A 22,985-nucleotide genomic window follows, 5' to 3' on the forward strand; every position below is an offset into this window, starting at 1 on the left:
CACAACATCCCAGTACTACATTATTAATTCCCAGCACAGTCTCACGTGTTCAAGTTGGTCTGATCTTTAACTCCTTCTCTTCCTTAGTGGCTGCAGCTCACCATGTACGCCTAATACCGGAGCCTTCATCAAGGACCCGCTCCAGGTTGCTGTTTGGAATAATGAACTCCATCCATCCCCAATTACAAACGAGCATTTTGCAAGATACGTGATTTTGCTCACCAAGATAAAATGTGCGTGAAAGAATAAAAAGACAGCTGTGCTCCAGCAAGCAAATCGGTGCTCGTTCCCTGTACCTACTTATGTAGTATCTCCGGGACATTTACTTTCAACAGCAAGGACTGATTTATTGAAGACTGCATTTAGGTCTCTCTGCATGTTTAAAACACAGAGCACGCATTGTTACTGTTTATACTGACATTTGGAAGCGCCATCCCTGAAGTACAGATCAGGCAAAACTGAGTCTGGATCTGGATCTGAACTGTGGAAGTCAGAGGTGTCTCCTACCACCCTGCAATCAGCCTTTGTTAATAATTTATTTTAAGAGGTGTTTTAGCAGAATCATACATACTTTACCCCAGTGCTGCCACTTTAGGAAGATTATTAGCATACGTAAGCATAATTAATTGAAAATAGATCAACTGAGTTTTAACGTTAACCTTTAGGGTGTAATTTCTGAAGGAACAAAGGGGAATGAATGCTGAGCACCGTCCCACCATTCTTCAGGATCTAGAGCAGCTGGTATAGTTTTAATCACAAGCATGAAATCAGCATGAGACTTCAAACGTCAGCTAACTTCAAATGCCACGAGCTTGACAGGCTTCCAGAACTGGTCAATCAGTGATCAGCACAAAAATGGATAGAAAAGCCAGTATGTGCACAGAGAGGGCATGGAGGCCAGACTTTATCAGGAGAACTTCTACTGAGAGCAAAGTCTCTGTCTCAGGTGTGTGGTCACAAGGCAACAACGGATGACTGACTTCTTAGCTCCCCAGGGCCAAGAAAGCAATCTGCTACAGCAAAACTGAAACAACAAATCTTGGCATCTACCCAACATCATTCTGATAATTCATACATTTAACTGAGGGATTACTAAGAGACAGATAAACCTTTGACTATAGAGTTCTTCATAATATTGTCTTGCACTGTAACTTCCTCTAAAAGAGTAAGAAAATAATAGTTTCTGTAATGAGATATCCTTTAAACTCAGCTTTTGTTTTAACCCAACCTAAGTCTCTATGATGACTGGAATACTAGGAGCCCTGGGTTCCAGCAATGCGTTATCTCCACTGAGCTGTTATTTTCCATACAAAGCCATAGCAGAAGCTCTTGGTTGGGGTCTTCACAGAAAAACTGTCAGAAGATCTGGATTTTTTGACTAGCAATCAAAACCAGCCCTTAACCTCCCAACAAGTGGAAAACAAACAGCTCTCTAGAACTTCCCTTTGCAATAAGCCATGAAGCAAGGCTGTCTCAGTGCATCATCTTGAAGGCCTCAGTTGGGTGGATGGTTTCCAACTTCCCTATGATATCTTAAGACTCCTGCACCTTGCAAGCAGAAAATAGCAACAGCCCTCTGTGTCAGCACTGGAGCTTGAAATATACAGCTCCAGGACAGCCTGGCTGACTTCATCCAACCCCAAATGGAACGTCATGTTCTACTGAACCCTGTGAAAGAATCTTTCTATTCCACACAAAGAAGAATCAGGCTGACAAACCATAAACAATATAAAGAACTTTTATTTTTCTTTTCAGTTTTTTTGTCTGTGTAAAGTTTCATCATTGTTACACTCAGCTTCGTACCAAAATGAAAGAGGAAAAGCAAGGTCAATCTGTGCAAATGTTCTACATAGCTTAAGTCATTCAATTCTCAACCATGTTGTTTTATTTTTCATATTTGCAGCAAAATGAAATTGGAGGAGCTGGCAGGTGCATATGACAGAATATATACCTACATAGTTTGCTCTTTACTTCCACCATTAAATATTTTGCAATTAGCACTCGAGACTGTTTCCTTATCCTTCTTCATATGTTCTGCAATTCTGGACGACTTAAGACTATGTTTGAATGACAGTACATTAAAGGCCTGAAAAACAAGATTTTATCCGTACCTACATTTTAATTTAAAAGAAGGAAAAAAAATCTTTCCAGCACCATGTTTTTGTTTCTGGGAACCTAGAGTTTATTGTGAGCTTTCAGTCATTGTTTACCAAGATTTTGCATAACGGCATGGTTTGTAAGTGTGAGGTGAGACCTGTGCTACTTCAGCACAGCACAGAGCTGAACCACTTGGAAGGTCCACAACCCACACACCTTAAGGCAAACAGAAGCTGGGGTATGTAATGCATCCTCATACCAACAGATGCAAGTTTTCCCTCTGGCCCTTTCCAGACAGGGAAGCAACAGCAATAGCTAACTGACAGCGTGGTGCTGCGTGGCCTGTTACTTTTCCTATGATTTGAAGGAAAATGGAGCAAATAATACAGACCAGTCTTTGCGTTGTTTTTTGATTCAACATGTGAGGATGTCACAAGAAGTTAAGCTTTGTGGCACATTTGAACTTTAGAGTGATTATTTTATGCTACTCACACTCCTCTTTTTGAGCTCGGGTAGGACTTACTATAAGCGCACCACAACGCGTTCTCCCACTCCTGAAGAGAATGGTACATAACTGGTTTCAGTAAAGCCTCTCCCATTCTCCATATCACAAAATACAACAGCTCTTCACTTCATGCACATTAAGGACTCACAGCTGAATAAGCAGCATCAATACTGCTCAGAAGAGAACGGTGGCTTATACCCCAAAAGGAACTGCCGTATTCAATCAGCATTCAGCAAGTCCAGAGCTCACGATCTAACATTTGACTAATGAAATAAAACAGCTAACCATAAAAATCAACTCTCACTCTACTCACTCTTCCACACCCACAACTCTTCAGCTGCATAAAAACCAAACTCAAAACAAAAACAGTCCTGAACACAGGCTTCAGATGTGGAACGCTGCTTTTCATGCAAAAATTACCCCGCTCATGTTTCACAAATATTCCCCTTGCTGAGACTACTGCACTCTCTGACCAGAGCTATATCACAAGTCAGAACCCTCAGTTGCAAACCTGGAGTGGATCTCATCAATGGCTGCCAATCTAACACACCAATTTACCATTGCTCTTCTGCAACCACACGTGGAGGAAGCAAACAGCCATTAATGGAAGCTGCATTCCCCCCAGAAGAACGAAGAAATCTGTGGAATTTCATACCTGCATGACAACTTCAAAGCAAATCCTGCTGAGACAAACTCATGACAAAGCAGCACGATATTCCCTCTGAGCCCTTGAGCAATATATATACCTTTTTTAACACAAACAAAGCAAAATTGATAAGCACTCACGCAGTTCTGCTACTTTCCTGTCCCTTACCCATTTTACAATTCTGAGAATGGATCTGAAGCAACCAATGAAACAGCAAAAGACACCATTGCTAAAGCTGGAGTTCCCAAGTCCATAATTTTGGATTAGACCATTTTTAAGGACAGAGAAGGAAATATCACCAACTACAAGAAAAGGAAATCTCCTTTTACACCAACTAGAAAAGATCAACACAATAACTACCTAGGAATGCAAATAAAGTGTAGTAACTGTCTTTGTTGTAACATCTAGTGAGAAAGATCTCTGCATGTTCCTGAAATCAAAGTCATCAGCTGAGAGAAAAAGAATCACTAAGTATTAAAAATTTACTCTCACACATGATGTTTAGTGATAGAACCACTCCACATACTTGTCCTCAGAACACAGAGCTCCCTGCCATCACTCCAATCACAACCTATGAAGAATAGCTCAAATAGTCAAAACATTGTTTCTTTCCACACTTTTATATTTCTCTCACTGTGGTTTAAAAAAAGCAAAACTCTTTAATATCAATAACGGTGGAAATGATTTAAGTCATATGAAGCCTTCTACTTATAAAAAAAACAACCACCAAACCTCAAACAAATACACTTGGAGATTCCAGTGCAATAAAGCAGAAAACAACCCATCCCCCCAAAAAACCCACATAAAACTCTCAAAGCTGCCTTGAGTCTAAGTCACATATTGCTTTTATTTCTCCCATCTACAAACATCTTAATGAAAATAATAAAAACAAACAACAGCAACAACAACAAAAACCTCCAAAAAAATGAAATAAAAATAAAAAATCACCCAAAAAACTACAAGAGCATTGGAACCTCAAGAATTCCTACATTTGAAGTAGGATTCTACCCTACATCGTTCCTGTTTTACTCCTGTCTTCCTCAAGAGAAAAACATCAATTTCAAGCAAATACAGAGGAATTATGCTTGTGCACTAAAACAGGATAAAAACTGTGCGCTTCAGAGAAGGCCCTGAAGTTTCTTGACTGGATGGCAGAGCTGAACATCCACGGGCCTCCTTCATTCACAGTCCTTGCCTATAAAGACTTTGTTGCAGTCAAAGAATGAGGCTACAAGTTACGTTTGGTCTATGGATAACATATGAAGTCTCGAAAAGCACTGGATATGTTTATAAGTGACTCAGTTTTGACACTGGAATATCTTTATCTTCTGTTACAGTTTAAGGAAACAACTGCTTCTTTTTAATTAAGCAGGAAGCTAGTCAAGCATGAAAAGGTCCTTGACAGATTAGTTCCATTGTTTAAGAGAGTTCCTTGCCAGATTCATCTTGTTATTTAAAAGAGCATCATGAGTGCAAAAGTTCAAGTTCACTGAACACAACAGAAAAATGAGGTCAAGTCTGCAACCCCAAGAGACAGCAGCAGAGGGACCTGTACAAGTAGAAACAGTCTTCCACTCCACACTGGTTTCCCTGTGTCCACTATGGAAACAAGATTGTTTGTGGGTTTTTTTCCCCATGAAACATGCATTTTGTATCCCCAGCTTCTGCTTGAGAATTTTAGACAAATATATTAGAATCCTATTGACTTTTAGTGACCTTCACACAGCCTGAGCAAATTAAGCCAGTTCACAACAGAAACAAAATAACACTAACGAAGAAGAATTTGAATATATAGTGGCTTTGAACTCCTATTTGTTTGCTTTGTAATAAAGATTCAGCATTACAGAATTCCAAATCAAATAAGCAATCCAACTCTGGTACTGTATCACAACAGTAGTGGTTACACTGAGAAACAAAAGCTGATACTGGTTCCTCCCTTCCTGCACATTAGGACCTATAAGAGACTAAGATTGAAAGGTATGAGAGCAGAATTGTTCCACTGCTGCTCGCATACCAGCCAAAGGACTGCTTTCCTCCAAAGAAAGACACCAGAATACCTCAGGAGGTGTAATATTTAGGGTAGTCTGTCACCATATATATTATCTCAATTATAGAAATTTTTAGACAAAGATTAAAATATAAATTACAGTTAACGTTAAAAAAATCGTTCCAGTTCTCCATAAAATACCGTTTCTTTTTATGATGAAAACCAGTATGTACACTGGATACTCAAGTTACAGATTTTCTTGTCAGATTTTTTTTGATGTTCAGGTTCGCAGGCTTTTATTAAAATCAGCGAAAACAGATATAACAAAAACAGGCATATTTTAGGTAGACACTTAACAGGTTTCACGCTGAGCGTGAAACACCAGCACCCATCATCATCCAGCTTCTCAACACCCCTCTGCACTTCCCAAAGATTCTCAAGAACGTACTTCTTCATAAAACAAGGTAGACAAGAGGACGGAAATATTCCTATTTGTCAATGAATTGAAAACTTGCAAGAATCTTACATTTGGGCTGCTTCTTAAACGACCAGCCTTACGGTTACAGAACGCAACATAAGCTGCAGTTCTGTAGCAAGGCTTTTCAGCCCCACTTCCTTTTTGCATTCCAAGTAGTAAAAGCAAGAGAAAAGGCTGGAGTAAGAAACTGATGTTATTCGGAATAATCCTGACATTAAATTACTTCCCAATGTGGGAGGTGAAAAGTTTCATGAGTCAACCCTGCTGTCGTCCTCAGCGTGTCTTTCAATGTGTCCCACAGCATCCTAGAACAGAAACAAAGGAGTCAGTGAAAAAAAGAAAAAAAAAAAATCAATGAGAAAAACCTAGAAGATTCTATAAACCTCAGTGAAAGTGTCACTCCAGATAAAATAAGATTTTGGCATACTCTTTCTTAAATATGAATACCAAGCTATTATAGTTTATGTAAAATCTTGTACACCGTATGATTCAAGGAAAACAGAACAACAGCTTCCTTTCTGTCAGGAAAGTCATACGAAGTAAACACATTATATCCAAAGAAAGTGCTTAAGAAGAAATGAATTACTTCTGTTTTTCAGTTCTAAAAGAAACCTATTGTGTATTATCAAAAGCATTTAACAGGGAGGCAAGCCTGGTATGACTTAACTATACTCAGTCAGGCTCATTAAGAATAGAAGAATTTATTCATCTTCAAGAGAAGTAGAAGTCCCACCACAACTTCATGTTGTGGTGACAGCGTGTGCTTCCTATTTAGATGCGGTGTTGTTTTTTTTTTAAACCTTTCTACTATACCACCAAATACAAACATGTTACTCCAATCACAAACCTGCTTGGAACCTTTTCTGGAAGTAAAGAAAGCATCACAGTTCTTCCAACGACATTTTAAGGTCTGAAAATTTGGGTTGGTGTGGTCAGTTAGCAAGTGTTGTTTCAGGTGGTCAACAACTCCAAAGATTAGCGAACATCCATGCCACTGGTAGGAAAAAAACAGAAAATATACCCAAAATCACCCAGGGGAGAAAAAAAAAAAAAGTAGTTAATCCCTTTATTCTTGCAACTCAACAACATTCAACAAGGACTGCTCACACACATGCCTCCTCTAACTTTTTAACATTCTTATTCCATATACATTCTCAGTGGACTCTCTTCCTTCAGTTAGAAGTTTAGAGAGATTTTCCCAGCTTCTAGCCAATCCCAGACCATCAGCAAGAATGGGTTTAGGAAGAAAGAGCCTTAGCCTTTACATAACTTAAGGTTTCCAGAGGCAGAGCCATTGTTTTGTTGGCCTAGCTTTTTTTCTGTTAACTAATTTCATGTCACTATCTAAAGATCACCAAAAAGAAAAATAGTTTAAAGATACTACTATTGGCTTGCCCAAAAGTATATGAGAAATGCAACTAGCAATACATACTCCAACTGATTTTTAAAGGATTGAAATACAATAAATGTCAAACTACCTAAGGTTGAACAGTGACCACCTCTAGAAATTAGTCTAAAAACTATAACAAAGAAAGGCCAAAAACATTTTGCTCCTTACCCAGCAACGATAATTCTGCATAAGATTAAGCCTCACAGCTCTGACACTGCCATCGTAACATCCGGTGTAGATCTGTAAAAGCAGTATTTATGAAGAAAAAAATGCCAGGAATAGAAAAAAAAGAAACCTTCTTCAAAATTTTACTTCAAGGTAGAATATATTAGATTTAAGATTCTTGTTTCTTGCTTCTTCCATTTCAGAATACCCAAAATGGACTACTACTACAGGACTGTTCAAGCTTCAGACTACAATGACAAAGCTTGGCTGCATTTAACTCTCCATCTTGCTCATATGAGAAGTGAAGCTTTGACCATACGTATCCCAATACATAGATCAGTTCTGTTTTTACAGGTAAGTACCATACTCCTACAACATATTTAACAATCTGAAAGTTACACATCATGCAAGTAAGTACTTTTAATGACTCTTTTACGCAAGTATTTATCCAGAAGTGTTTCTAAACTCTACTTTGCCTGAAGAAATAAATTTGTGCACTTAACTCAAGTGTATATCTTTGTGTAAGTTCTTTCAGAAGTTACCCAGTCAATAATATTACATAATTACAAAGCTGCTGTCACAACTTGATTTTTTGGCTGACACTTGTGAGTATCTCTGCCTTAGCTGGAGAACAAATTCATTTCATTATCTGAGAAAAATAAAATTGTCTAAATGCTCGTGGAAAATACAACTTCCTATTTGACATCAGTGAGAACAGGGAAGTTACCATGCTCTTATGGATGGTCATACACATGATCATATCCGAATGGCCTCCATAAACTTGCAAGCGGTCGTGTGACTTGAAAGAAAGAAAAGACATTTACTGGCACAACAGTTAAGAGGTATTTTAAGCAGTTCCCTGGGTAGCAATCAACACCCCTCCCAGCGGATCCCAAGTTTTGTAGGCACAATGGAAGCTCTCTGTTTTCCATGCATTACTTCTGTGATTCCTTCTGTTCACAGAAAGCATTCGGTCTTTCGAGAAGATGAAGTCAACACTTCCCCACTACTTTGAGCTGCAATTATCCTTGCATAACTCAAGTTCTTAACACAATAGTTGAGGTTATGCTGTTTTGAAGCTCATGTATTTTGGCTGCAAATTCTGAGCGGGCCAGAGACCAGTAAGCACAAAGATGACTTCCTGAAGTCATTTATTAACACATTAGGCAGATTTTATTAATAACCACCTATACTCTTACCTGTAGTTCATAAACACGGACAAATTTATCGAGGCATGCTGTTACCATCACTTTCCCCAGAATGTTCACAACCGTTACTGCATGGTTATGGCCTTTATAGATCCGTACCAGTTCTCCAGTCTGTGCCAACAACAAGGAGAGGCAAGCAGCTTATTATTTTTAATTAAGCAAAGCTATTTTAGTTTTACATAGGGTAGCTAGCTTCAACTCTCACCAATCACAGAAGAGATATATCCTTTATTAGACCTCTACTTCCTACAAAAGTACTTATAGATTATCACCAAGAACATTTTCTTTGCTTATGTTTGCAAGGAGCCATTGCAGTCCAATAGAAATGCATATCACTATGAAAAGTCTATTTTCCCCTCTTTCCAACATTATCTGCATATTCCCATCTATCCTGCAATTGGTACTGTGCATATTAGTAGTAAAAGTATTTATGTAGCCACAAGGACCAGCAAATTTAATTAAATACATAGAAATATACCTTTTTTCCTGCCAATTACCTGAAACTGTAGTAAGTTTCTTAGTCTCATTCCTTGCATGGCTACACAAACCCTTTCCACATTATCACTAGCTTTGTAGCAATATTTGTAAAATCAAGATCCCCAGATAAAAGGGCGTTACATACTATATTAAATGAGTCAACACATTTAACATGTTTCCTTTAGTATTTTACCCTCTGCATTCCCCTCTTAGCTTCTATAGTGTATAGTCACATTAAATACAGAACAAAAGCATACGATTCCCTTTTCTTAAGGTTGTTTTTTTTCTACCACCAGTCATAATTATTTGCAATACTGACATTATAGCAAAGGTTTTCACTGCCTTAACAGAATTAGTCAATCCAACTTTATAGAGAGAGACTTACATGAATGTTGTGGGCATGGACAGACTGGTCACTGGAACCACTGAACACCAGATCATTCACAACCTATCATAAAAAGAAAAGAGTGCTATTTCTATTAATTGTTATCTAATGACATGAAAGTGGCCAAATGAAACATACTGACTGAAGGTGCACAATAATATTTCACGTATGTAACAGACAAAAAAAAAACCCAAAAACCTATTAAGTACAAAACAATGTAGAGATCACTGGGAAAAAAAAGCAACACTGTGTTAGTGAATGATATTCAAGATGACGAGAACTGCATATGGAATGGTCATCCCCTATTTGTAGATGATTGTGGTTAAAGCAAAGCAGCCAAACAAGAATACACACCAACCTGTAACTTCAGACACTACGTTATATCAGGCCAAACAATAAAGTAACCATCAAATAGGCAGGCTTATGTCATTCATAGAGACAAAATTAAGAACAATCTTCCTAAGATGAACAGACCCATGCAGTCTGAAATGTGAGATATGCCATCCTAAATATTGTCCATTGGAAGGGATGTTGGCTATACCATTAGAAGAGTTCTTTTACTAGTATCCTGAAGCTACATCCATATTCAGCAGCTCAAAAATGTCAAGCCTAGACTTAATGCAAAAAGCAATTTATTAAGTCTAGAATAAGTTATTCTTCTACTGAAGGATAGTTTTCTAGATACTTCTTTTTGTCAACTTTTCCTCTGTTCTTTTATTTTGGGGATCTCACATTTCAAGATTGCCTGACATGCTTCCTACAAAAATAAATATCAGCTTTTACAGTGACAAGACAGAGCCTTCCTATCAAACCACTCTGTTTGAAATCTTTTGAAATAGAGAAAGCATCTATTGTCTATCATGATCTGCTAATTATTAGATGAAGAAAGAATAATAAAAAAAGATTACAGTGCATGTCAAATAAAACAATGACAATGCCTTCGAATGGGATACAGGCAATACAGAGCAATAGTAGGTAATAAAAATTGGTTGACCCTTTATGATGACAGTTAACAGCTTAAGAGGAGCTAAATCCCTATCCACAGAGATGCTGCTTCCTCATCTGCTAGCCCTTAAATGAGGGTGAGGAGGGGTGGATCCACACTCCACCCCTTCCAGTCACTCAAGGTGGCACTGCTTGCACCTGAGCTCCATGCATTAGCAACACCTCACCTAGTGTTCAATCATTGGTTCTGTGATCAGGCTGTGATCTGGCAATTCCACTACACAGTTTTAAGAATCCCTTGTCAAAAAAAAAACCCAAACATTTTTGGAGACACTTGCCTTCATGCAGAGTATAGTTTTGCTGTGACCTTCAAGAGTCCTGAGAAGCAATCCGTTCCGTGCATCACGTACACTGATGGTGCAGTCATAGGAACCCACTACTAACAGCTTTCGCGCTCCTTCCTGAGCTGTGGCCAAGCAGCTCACTGCTCTAGGACTGTGGCATTCAAAGATATCAACTTGCTTGTTGTTCTGTTGGAGGACAAAAATTGGTATTTAAGAACTAAAACTTCACTATGACTAACAAGGAATTAAGTTTCCAAATCAAAGAAGTAACTTCTTAAATTGGGCTTCGAAGCAAAGAAAAACAGTAATTATTAAGCAAAAGCCCAGTAAATTCCCCTTTGGAGTTAGAAAAAGGAGAGAAAAAAAGCATTTAGTGAGAAAAACCAGATACATGCATGCAGCCCCTTCCAAAATTCATTAATTAAATCAAAGCACCAGAACAGTTAAGAGAAAAGCAACTGAGGATAGGGAAGAGGGGACAAGAAAGATTAAGAAAGGCTAAGAGTGATTATTTGTACAAAACACTTAAGTTACAAATACACATACTACTCAAAAGAAAGGACTGTGCAAGGTAGAAACTGCATTGAAGCAGGCTTTTAGGTGCCAATAATAAACAAACCAACCTTTACACTGAATGTAACAACGCTGCCATTTGCAAGGCCTGCATAAAGGATCCGCCATCTGCTGTGTAAACAGAGCACTCGATCTTCCAGTTTAAACTGTTCCATGCATTCTTTGGTCTGGCAATAGAAATAATTACTTTAAGCTTTTCATTGGCTGAAAACAGTTCAGGGATCAAAAAAAAAAAAAAAAGAAGGTAGGAGTGAATGATGATTTTCACCTACAGACTATATCTTCAGAACTAGCAGAGCTGGAAAAAAACATCTTAATACATGGTATCACCCAGCAGTCTGATCCTGTTTTTCATCTGCTCATTCCTATCTTTGGGACTTGATGTTACTTAAACAACTAGCTATAGCACTAAAAGCTTTTTACTAGCCACAACCTCTAACATATATATCAGCTTAGAATAGGTATGTGAAACACCCCCCCTTACAGCTTGAGTTCAAGGAATACTCATGAAGTCCTCTACAGGAAAATGCCATGAATGAATCATCATCTGAAGTGTCAAAAGCAAATCTCAGTTTACTCCCGAAAGCAGATATTTATCTTCCAGATCTTAAATCTAAGAGGGCTGCTCTGAAAGTAATGCCACCTCCTATTTCATCATGTTGGCCCAAGACGTCAGAGGCAATGTGGCAGTAGAGGCTGAACCTATCCAGTATGCAATTACATCTTGCTGATTTGCGACAGATGGCAGCAGAGGGGCAGTCTGACAATATGGTGTCTGACACAGAAGAGCATATAAAGCACATGTTTATCATTGAATTCCCACGTGTGGAGAAAATGACACCTACTGACATTCATTGATGCTTGCTTAACATTTACCGAGATCAAACATGAATGTGAGCACAGTCAGGTGGTGAGTGCTGCATTTCAGCAGTGGCAACACCAAGGTGAAAGACAAGCCACATTCCAGATGGCCACGCATAGCTATCACCTCCACTGGTGCTGGTTTTTACAAACACAGGATGCAGGCTCTTGTTCATTTCTAGCAAAAATGCACAGCTAATGGTGGTGACTACCTTGAAATAGTGTTTTGTAGCTAATAATTTGCTCTATCAAATAGCAATATTGTACCCTCTGTACCTGTTCTAGCTTCCATTGAAATAACTGGGAGGCATTACTTCTGGATGACCAATGTACACATAGGACAAGATTTCCTACTGTTTATCTTTCAAAATCTAGCTTCAAAAAGCCTCAGCCTTCCCTACCTGTTCTCTCGATAGCTGTTCTTATATAAGGAGTACTGCATCTTATATCAGAAATGAAGTTAGAGATAAGGTGAATACAGTATTCACAGACAACCATCCTGCACATTAGCATTCCCAACACCTGAGATCTCATCATGCTATTCTGACAATTCCACTGATAAACTTGCCAAAAGATTAGCTTGTCTTTTTTTTTTCTTTTCATTTTTTTCTTCCCACTCTGTTCTAGTGAGACATAAAGTAGAGCTCATGTCTAGATCACAGGGTTTTAAATGGCTTATTTCATTTATATTTGCAAAGAAATGCTGCATAATTAAGCAGTACATGTTAATCACAATAGAGTTGAAATACCTTGATATTGTAACAGTTGATGGTGTGATCACTTGAGCCAGTGTAAAGCGCAGCATTCTTCCCATTTGTCTGAGTGACAAGGAGGCAGTTCACTTTTGAAGTATGTCCTTCAAAGACAGCCACACGCTTCCTACTCTAGAAAGCAAAGCATATGGTCCATCAGAGTAAAGGTCTGCAATACCTCTCAGGATCTGCACCTGACAGAGCATGGTGAAACAGCTAATAAATACAGCAGGATCTGCCACAAATGCCTTTTTCCCTTCTTGCAAGATGAAGGGGAGAGAAGAGAGCAAAAAAAGTAATAAATAATTAAATCTAAGCACTCAAAAAAGCAGCTACCTCCTTAACTATGTAAGGCTACATAATAATACAACTGCAACCTTGTGACTGGAATTATTCTTACAGCATTGTCGCAACCTTACTTACAACCAGATTGTAGGCACAAACAGTTTTGTCTGCTGAGCAGGTGTACAACAAATTCCCAAAAATCTGAATAGCATTCACTGCAGCCAGGTGTCCTTCAAAGCTCCCCTCTGTAGGTTCTTCATCCTCACCTGGCTCTGAAGACACTTCTGTAGAACAGAGATGCACATTCTTTGATTATATGATGAAATATATACATACTACATTTTATTGTTCACCAAACAGCAGAATTATTATGTAGGCACAGCATCTTTATAGATTTCACTGCAGTTCTCAGCTCGAGCCTGTAAGTGTCAGAATACAACATAAAATGTCTGAAAGATCTTTATATATCAAATCCAGAAAGATCTTTAAAACAGCAAAAAGTGTATTATAGTCTATCCCACAGCCTCATGGAGACTGTGTAGAAGAACTGTTGATGTGTGATGGGGTGGCAAAGGCTCAAGGCACAAAGTTCCCAATGAGGGATAAGGTAAGTGAGCGTGCTTCACTTTTTATGCTTTAAGTGTACTTTTAAAATCTTCATAGCTAAACTTCTCTGGCAGCAATTTAGTCTAGACCTGATTCCAGTTCTTGTAATATATCATATGCAAACTACAAGAAGAACAGCTTAAAAGATATACCTGATGAGTTCTTCGATCCTCTTAGTGATGATGTAGAAGCCTGTGCCTCAGCCACACTGTAACAGAAATAAAGGAAGCAAGATTAGATTAGATTCTGCATGCTCATTTTTCAATAAGTTACTGGTATAAGTAGTATTCCAGAACACAAGACCCCACACTAAGCAGAAAACTTTCTATAACAGGTTAAGATCACAAATATTTTTTCCAGGCAGCAGGGCCACATCCCAGTTGTTAAGAGACTGGTAGATAACAATGCACATTTTTAAATTGGATTAAAGAAGCAAATTCAATTTACAAAAAACAGACAGACATTTTCTCTCAATTTTAATTTCCAAACAAATTTAAAAATTACTGATGTAAAACTTTCCAAACAAACAACAACAAAAAAAATTACATCTTGCGAGCATCATTTAATGCCTTTACTTTTGGGAGATCTACAATAATCTCACCTTCTTTTCATATCATCCCCATAACTTGCGCCAATCTCACTGGTAGAGCTCACTTCATCATAACCTGAGCAAGATGCCTCTAAGACTGCTTGGTCCACAGCACTGCACGACTCCCTCTTTGATGGGCTGTCTGGTTTCTCATCTCCTGACTCTGATGAACCAATGTCAACCACTTCACACTGGGGCGTTGCGACTTCAACTAGTTCCAGAGAAGCATCACTATCATTCTCATCCTTGTTTCTAGCTGCTTGAATACCAACTCCATCTCCTTGTTTTTGAGGAGTGGATGTTGTAACTTTTTCTCCTTTAGGAACTTTTCCGCTCTTGACCTTCCGGGTAGGCTTACAGTCAATTATATCCTGTTCTGTATCACTATTTTCTGGCACATGAGCTGCCCTCAGCGTTTTCTTTTTCCTTAACTTTCTCCTCCTTTTGTTCCCCTTTTCTACTGGGACTACAGTGTTTGATGCCTGTTGTTCCGAAGGTTCTGCTGACAATCTGGGAGTTTTATCCGTTGGCATTTCTAGAAGAACCGAGTGATTTGGAAGCAAGGTGCTACACTGATCCAGTAAAAAGCTTTCAGTCACTGTACCATTTGCTTCTCTTTTGCTCAAAGTAGACAGCGAAGGAGAAGGATTCTCTGAACGTCCAGCCTTTCCCCTATCCTCAGCAGGCTTGTGAACTTCTTGATTAGCACGCTGGAAACAAGCTGTCAGTTCTGATAGGGATATGGTTGCAGAAATAACTGGATACAATGATGTTTTTTGGATGATCTCTTCTGAAGAAAAGAAAATAGTGTTATATTCAATCTCTATAGCTACTAATATTTATGCAAGGCTTGCTTTCCTTTTGTTGTCTCTCCAGTCCCTTTCATTCACTCAGGTGAACTGCATGCAGCAGAGCTCCACTGGGTTGGCCCCTGCCCTCCCATCAGGTGCTTAATTACTGTTTCAAGCCACAACTAAGCATTTCTGCTATAAGTTCATACTCCTGAATGTTGAAAGAATATGTGCTCATGCATATATGCTCTTCCAGACAGCTATTCAGTATTTAAAAAATGCCACTGGGAAATAGAATATTTACTTGTGTACGAGTAACAATGCAAGGGGGCAAAGGATTCAAGTTACTGGATGCTTTTGAACTTCTGAGAAAAAACCTCTGGTGCATCCTACAGTGCTGGCTTTAGATGTTGCTACCCATTGTTGTGTGTTCCTTTAATTGCAGTCATCATTACTGCGGAAGACCATTATTAATCAAAACAAGCCTAATGTGCCTCAGCTGCTCAATGGGAGTTCAACCCTGCACAACACCCTGCAGGTTTGATACCCAACTTGCTTGGTCCACAGAAAAAAAGAACATCTTGCATTTTCATCAAGCTATCTCTTAAAACAAAGAAGAGCCACACATACCTTCTTTCTGTGCTACCACTTCTGTTCGTGAAGCACAAAGAGAGCTCTGGAGTACAGAATTCACATTTTCTTCTGAGGCTTCTGGAGACACAGGTTCTCGTTTAATTTGTACTGAGGAATCTGGAGGAGTGGTGAACGTGATGCCAGAATGGAATGGTGTTAATGTGTTTACGTGAACAGAAGGTCCCAATGAAGGTACAGGAGACAAAGTGTCCAAAAGGGGCAAGAAAGAGCCTGTAGGAAGCAAATCAGCTGACACCAGAGATTTGCTGTTTCTTCTCTCAGTTGAGACACTAACTGGGAGTTGCTCTGACAGTTCTGAAGGTCCATACGACTCTAATGATAAAAGAGGAGAGAAAAAACAAAGCAACAAATGAACAGAAATATGTGCATACTTTTACAGATTCTTGCAAGAAAAGTCAGTGGTGTCAAAAGTTCATTTCTGGCAGATAGGGAAGGAAGAGAAAAATTTGCAAGAAAGCCAGTTGATGCAGTGCTAACAAAGCCAGTGTATCACATCTGAACAATAAAGACTTCAGTGCACAAAGCCTAAAATTTTGTTCCACTTTTTATGAGTGCAATTTTTACAAGACATTGAGTTAAAAGAATGAGTCAGTATTTCACCACTATTGTTTCACAGCATCTCCTACCTTGTAGCCCTTGCAAGACCTGGATTCTTTGGCTTCTCAGAGCACTCATTTCCATGGTTATCTGCAAAACAGGAGTTTTTAATCACTTCTACTAATGGTAGTTTCCCAGATTGCCAACTTCTAGTCCTGTCAGTCTCAAAAGCCTACTGTTACCTGTTGCTTTAACACCAAGAACCGCTGAACTTCAACATATGCAGCCTGCAGGGCGGCTCTAGCTTGCAAGAGACTATTGTCCACACTATGCAAGGACTTGCTCAATTCTTCTTCTCTCAGTGAAATAGCCAACAATTGGTCTACTTGAGAACGTTCTGGAAAAAAGTCCACATTGGTTAGCATATAATGGTACTTGGCAACACATTAAAATACATGACAAGTGATACCTCAATAAATATTATCACTTCCTAACTTATAAACACACGGAAACCATTAATAGTTGTACAAGAGACTGAAATAGAGCATCTACGCACAGGAACAATCGCTTAGTGCACAGAAGAACAAAGTTAATAATTTCCTCTTTATATTATGTCAACTTTGACTGCAGTAACTTTAAAAAATAAAAATCATAGCTTTACCAGCACTGAACAGAAAGTGACCCAGTTTCACAAAGATCTTTTGTTGAACTATATACACACAGAAACTACAAATGCATTCTTTTCATTAATGTAATAAAAAAGGTAAAGACAAATTTAAACAAAACATGACTTAAATTATTCAGCCAATCCAGAGGTCAAGAAAAAGCTGGTTAAGACTGAAAGAACTCTGATAAAATCATTTATTATTCAAAATGACATCTGAGCTGTGAGACTTCTGTTTGCAACCTCCTGACAATCTGTAAGCACTGTTTTCAGTAAACATCCTCCTTTTTAGAGGTCCTCCGGTTTTACAGAGATGCTCCAAGTCAATCGAGTTTCAATTTGTGTACTCATCAGCTTTTTTCAACTTAATTTCTTCCAATAGATTTACTACAATAATATGGTGATAGAACAAAATAACATGAAAGAAAAATAAAAAAATCCTTCCACGCACTGAATCTCACTAGTCACCTGGAAGCCAAGATTCCAAACAAGAACGGAAAGAGACCCAAATGTATCCAATTGCTATAGCTCTAATTTTATAGGCCTTACAGACCTGACAAGAGTCCATCCCTATGACCCTGAGCACACCAACATAACACTAAGCCACTACAGCCAAGTCATGGTACTACTAGGTATTTACAATTATAGACTCTATTATAGACACACACAAACATACATAATAGTCACTCACCTTTTTTACCTTTGATTTTTCTTCTTTTATTCTTTCTTTCCAGACTGGGGATTTCAGGAGAGGATCCTTCCTACAAGTAAGATCCTTTATTAACAAAAGATGCAATAGCAATTTCGCCTAAATCAAGAAGGCAAACATCCACTGTTATCTCAAGAAGTATCACTTCTACCCTCAGAAAAAAATATGTATAATTTTGCATATTATTATGTAACATGACCTTCCCTCTCAAAAGTGAGAATGAAACAAAGCGAGTGCCATGTTGTCATCTCAACTAAGACGAAATATTAAATCGACAGCTTAGATATTATTAAATAGACACACTTGGTTCAGCTTTTCTACTTCATAGATTCAGTGGAAATCTGAAGGATGAAATTAGTGAGGAATTATAACTCTCACTTCCTACACTTAACAAATCCATTCTGATTAATTTGATCAGAAGCTTCTTTTTTACTTTGTGTATGACAAGGCAATTAAATAAATTCAGATGGATAAATTTCTGGCTTAGAGACAGGATACCATCTCCAATCTTCTTCTACCTTATTTTAAGCATTTGGTTTTGTAAAGAGGATTGTCTTTCCTTGTTTGACCATAAAACCTGAAATGTCTACATACACAGATGTCCAATACAGTTTAGCTTTCATTTCAGTTTTAGAACACCAAGATCCTCACTGCAACACTACTTTCATGGGAATATTTTAACAGCTTATTTACTAGCATAGTATGCGTGCCACTAAATCAAAACTGAAGAGCATTTGTAGTCCCTACTAATAAAAAGAGGTCTAACCAAAAATCTTCCACTAAAAAAGCAGAAACGGAAAATATTTCATCCGTACAGAGACCATTCTCTGGTCATAACCACTGACTGGGAAATAATGTTTTTAGCACACCAAAACTTCACAATATTGTACACTTACTCCCGTCGCTCTTCGTTTCTTGCCAACTCCTTGGCTGTCATTTTGCTCAGTACCAGAAGTGTAGCTGCTGTCTGTAGCTGCATCTATGTTGTTAGACACTGCAAGAAGTACATCACTTGAAGCCAGAGGATTTTCTTCTGATACTTCTAACACATTCGGTTTTTTAAGAAGAGGTGCTCTCTTATCTGGACTGTCTTGCTCTGCTTTTATGAGGCCAGTGAGCTCAGAAGTAGCCTGTAGGCTGTGTTTCCTTCCAGTGGTCTCAGTTCTTTCAGATTCAAACGGTGACAAAGAAAGAGAAGAGGTCTCCTGTTTCAAGTCAGCTCGTATGTCAACACTTGCCTCATATCCAGATGTTATATCATGTAAGCGTCTGGCTGCAACTACTTGCCTTTCCTCACATTCTTTTGCTTTGGGTTGTTCACTAAAAAAGCTGTAAGCAGAAGGGTGTCTGTCTGCAATGACGCTGCTTTCAGAAAAGCTACGTTTTCTGGCTGACCCAGGCGCTGCTAAGGAAATCCCTTCCCACTGGAATCCTTCCAGAGTAGACAAATCAGATTCTTCAACAAGTTCTAGAGACTCTTGATCATTTTGAATAAGAGGCACCATTTCTATACCAAACCTTTAACAAGGAAAAACAAATAAATAAACAACACATGTAACAAACCATTTAAATCTAATTAAAAAAATAAATAAGATTCCCCCATTCCGAGTTGCATATTACTGTTTGAAACGATCAGCAACTCATTAAACTGGTATTCTGCAGTTTCCATCTCATGTAGCAACTGTATACTATATATCACAAAAACACGTTTTGTTGCTAAGAAATGACAGGACAATTTCCAAAAACACAAAGAAATATTAACTAACTCTAAAAGCTTGAATATCATCCAGAAGATCTGTTCAGCACTCAAGTGACGTTAAAGCTGTTGCCTTTGCTTCTCAGAGTCTTATAAAGCAAAACTTCAAACAGAAGCAAAACTAATCATTTTCAGAACTACCTGTAATCCAGTTTGGAACAAGCAAAGATTACACATTTTCAAGAGTCTGTAAAACCTTCAGTCCCTCGAAGAGGCTTAAAGAATGAGATATTTTACAATCGCTCTAAACACAAATACAAACTGCTTATCAGATAAAAACAGATTCATATCTGAAAAGTGAAAAATTATTCTGTCTGCAACAATTCAAGCATTTCTTGTACATGTCCAGAGTACATGAAGCAATTGCAACAGTGCTGTTCACATTCTTATTATGTTTTACACACTTCCATTTACTAGAACCTGAAACACAAATGCATTCCTACACATGTCATGTATATTCAGGTATTAAGCAATTATTGCGAGCTCATCAGAATCTGTTCTGAGCAGCAAACTCTTGTCACTTATTTGTAGACCGACTGCCACAGAAGCAATCAAAAAAATTCCAAGTACTTGTCATGCTAAGAGACGGCTGTATCAAAACGCTTCATTATGAAGTTTTCATTTTAGCATTCTGAAATTCACTTAAGATGAGGTGAAAACAACCCAATCCCTTAAACACACACATACACACACACACAGTTACACTTAAAAGCTACCAACCTTGGTAAACCTTTGCCAAGTTCCTGTTTCTTCTTTGATACCTGCTGGATGACTTGATCCCAGTTCACGTTTCGCCGGGAAGCACTAAGGATCTGCCTGAGGGTGGGTTTAAGCCCCGACTCTTTCTCAGTTTCACTTCTCCGATGACCACTGACATTCCGAATGCGCCGTGCGTTATTGAGATTGGGCTCCGGAAGGTGTATTCCCACTTTGCTCTTCAAACTAATATGCCGTGTCAGGTCTCTTTGCAGAGAGGCCGGGAGGCCAAGTTTACTTAAATCAGGAAGGAGGCCTAGTGATTGACTTCCTCCTTTCTGCAGCTCATGATCTGAATGATTTTCAAAACCTTCCACTTCAAAGCGACCACCTGACTTGACATGCTCTTCATTCACTTCTCCTTCCTGTGAGGAGGTTTTCAAACCCACGTGCAAGAGCTCCTGTCTGTTTGATGGAGAATCTGTGGATTCCATCTGAAATGCAGAATCTTTCAGATCAGCAGATGCAATGCTTGAAGCAGATGGCTTTTCATCAACATCCTTTTCAGAGGCAGCAAGTTGACCTTCTGGAGTGTCGCAGAGTAAACAAGAACTAACAGAAGGACTCTGTTTTTCTTCTACTTTCTCTCTTCCTGTTAACTCATCGTCACTCACATCTTCTAATGAATGTAGCTTGAACTCATTCTTTGGTGATGCTTTCCCCGTTTCTCCCATATTCTGGTCACTTGTATTCTTGCAAGAGTTTAAGGGAGCATTTTGTAAGGAATGGTTAGACTGAACATCTTTGTGTTTTTGTTCTGCTTCACCTAAATTATCAACAGGCTCACCAAGATTACTGCTAAGTGTGTCTTTGCTGTTGCCTTGTAAGTCGCCAGCAGATGCATCATGTTGCTCTGACGACAAAGAAGGTAAATTGTTAGCTTCCAGATTCAGTGCTTTCAAATGGTTCTGTTCTTTGATACTAGGTGAGAATAACAAAGACTTGACATTTTTGAACAGACTTTTTGTGTCCAGCTTCTGGGAAGACAACTTAACGTCCATGATATTTAGAAGAGGGGATTTCAGTGATGGCATCCTACTACTTCTGCCATCATCTTTGTCAGGCTTTTCATCACTGGAACCAGGGTAATCTAGTGTTATGTTAGAATGGGAAGATACTTCCCATTTTTTAAGTTTTGGGATGCTAGCAGCGGCTTCACAAGCTTTTCCTTTTACTGATGATTCAGTAAGAGGCAAAAATATAGAATCCATTTTCTCTGTAGCTTTAGAAACATCTTCAAACCATGATTGCTGCTCTGTAGATTTTTGGGATGGGTAGGGAGTCCAGCGATGTATTTTATCTCTTGAAGGGCTCCCACTTTTTCCACTGTTTCTTGGAGCTTTGCTTTCTGGTTGCCTGGAAGTACCAAAATCCAATGCCCCCTCAGAAGTAAGTTTATCACTAGTAAAATCAAGTGAGTCACTCCTATTGTTTCGATCTCTGTATGGAAGAACATCAGTTATGTCTTTCTCCTGCCACTGCCACGTATATCTTTCCTTATTATATTTAGGTGGCTCTAATAAATATGTATCTCTAGAGCTTCCAAAATTCCAGCTATTTGCGCCGTGAGAACTAGACTGCCAGTTTCCTCCATAACTTCTACACTTCCAGCTAGAAAAATTACCAGTTCCTTCTGTGTGCCAAGTAGAACTTCTCCCTCTGGCACTGTGATGCCAATTTGATGTTCCTCCTCCTTGCCCATTTGGATGCCAAACAATTCCAGAATTCCCATAGTTATGCCAACTTGAAGAGCTTCCTGAAGCATTTTGGTGCCACCCAGAGCGTCCCCTTGGGCCACCTGGATGCCTACTTGTATTAGCGTTCCTCTGGGAGTGTGAAAATTGGCCCTGTCTAGAATTAATATAATCATCCCTTTCCCATTTCCAGTCCCTTTGTGATGCACTGTGATGATGCCACGATGACTGATCATAAGCTTCTCTTTCTTTGTATGTAGCTCTCTCTTCTCGCCTCCTCTGTGATCTATCATCACATTCTGTTTCTTGGTTTATACAGCATGGTTCAGCTTGCCTACAAAACAATTTAGAAGAAGACAAATTCTGATGCTATTCCATGGAAAGCCAACAGAACACAAGTCCCATCCATTTAGCTTGCACTAGGAAGATGTTTTACTTAAGAAGAAACGGAGACAACTTACTTAGCTACTTTATCATTCAAAGTTCTGCACTGGTTGACTTTCAACTCTAGTGTTGTACCTTTACTTAAAACTTGCATTTCAAAGTTGCTCCTACAAGAACAACTGATCTGATTCAGGGATAGTTTAAGCAGAGCTGTCAGAAAGCTTATTCTTATTGTACACCCTTTGCAATTTGAGGAATCTTGATAAGAAAAAACTAAGAAGTAGTCAGATTTTTTTTTCCCCTGAATACTACTTTATCGGTGCTAGACAGCATAACCAGAGTGAACTGATACAAAATAGAAAGAAAATCAGAAACTACTGAGAAATGAAGTTGTTCTACTTAATAGAGAAAAAAACTGAGATCATGTCTCAGTTTATAATGCTTATGTTAAAACACAGATATAGAACATACAGAGAAACCAGACTTCCGAGACAAAAACCTATTTTGTCTGGTTTTAAATAACAAACCAGGAGTCCACAGCACTCAAGTGTGTGCGAGCACTATCTACTGCCCTTTGGATAAATACTTGTGGTTGGCAGACTGTCAAGAACACATTTAAAGATAAACGCTACCTTAACACTGGCAGCTATTCCCAGGGTCAGCACTCCAAATATATTAAGTATTTATTCTATCAAATGAGGAGTCTTAATAAAAGTTTTCATTCCCAAAACCTGATCACAGAAAAAC

At 38.6% G+C, this 22,985-nt stretch overlaps 2 protein-coding genes across 13 annotated transcripts in view; one reads left to right on the top strand and one right to left on the bottom strand.

Moving 5' to 3' along the window:
- CAPN3 (calpain 3) overlaps window positions 1-2,005 on the top strand; it is a 24,269-nt gene extending 22,264 nt beyond the window's left edge. For both annotated transcript variants that reach the window (XM_015864331.3, XM_015864332.3), the window contains one exon: window positions 88-2,005. In XM_015864331.3, the coding sequence (XP_015719817.1) occupies window positions 88-114 (27 nt within the window). In that variant the 3' untranslated portion in view covers window positions 115-2,005. The remainder of the gene's footprint in view (window positions 1-87) is intronic.
- The window catches only part of ZNF106 (zinc finger protein 106), a 33,677-nt gene continuing 12,414 nt past the window's right edge, over window positions 1,723-22,985 (bottom strand). For 10 of the 11 annotated variants that reach the window (XM_015864314.3, XM_015864319.3, XM_015864318.3 and 7 more), the window contains 18 exons: window positions 20,125-22,188; window positions 18,545-19,166; window positions 17,631-17,700; window positions 16,518-16,672; window positions 16,365-16,425; window positions 15,715-16,050; window positions 14,306-15,083; window positions 13,857-13,912; window positions 13,237-13,382; window positions 12,811-12,945; window positions 11,251-11,367; window positions 10,622-10,813; window positions 9,339-9,401; window positions 8,468-8,587; window positions 7,996-8,067; window positions 7,272-7,343; window positions 6,561-6,707; window positions 1,723-6,018 (listed from right to left, as the gene is read on the bottom strand). In XM_015864314.3, the coding sequence (XP_015719800.2) occupies window positions 5,962-6,018; window positions 6,561-6,707; window positions 7,272-7,343; window positions 7,996-8,067; window positions 8,468-8,587; window positions 9,339-9,401; window positions 10,622-10,813; window positions 11,251-11,367; window positions 12,811-12,945; window positions 13,237-13,382; window positions 13,857-13,912; window positions 14,306-15,083; window positions 15,715-16,050; window positions 16,365-16,425; window positions 16,518-16,672; window positions 17,631-17,700; window positions 18,545-19,166; window positions 20,125-22,188 (5,263 nt within the window). In that variant the 3' untranslated portion in view covers window positions 1,723-5,961. The remainder of the gene's footprint in view (window positions 6,019-6,560; window positions 6,708-7,271; window positions 7,344-7,995; window positions 8,068-8,467; window positions 8,588-9,338; window positions 9,402-10,621; window positions 10,814-11,250; window positions 11,368-12,810; window positions 12,946-13,236; window positions 13,383-13,856; window positions 13,913-14,305; window positions 15,084-15,714; window positions 16,051-16,364; window positions 16,426-16,517; window positions 16,673-17,630; window positions 17,701-18,544; window positions 19,167-20,124; window positions 22,189-22,985) is intronic. The other variant, XM_015864323.3, reaches the window with a different exon arrangement.

Source organism: Coturnix japonica, chromosome 5, assembly GCF_054131305.1.
Source record: "Coturnix japonica strain WE chromosome 5, WE-NBRP24, whole genome shotgun sequence".
Taxonomy (NCBI): domain Eukaryota; kingdom Metazoa; phylum Chordata; class Aves; order Galliformes; family Phasianidae; genus Coturnix; species Coturnix japonica.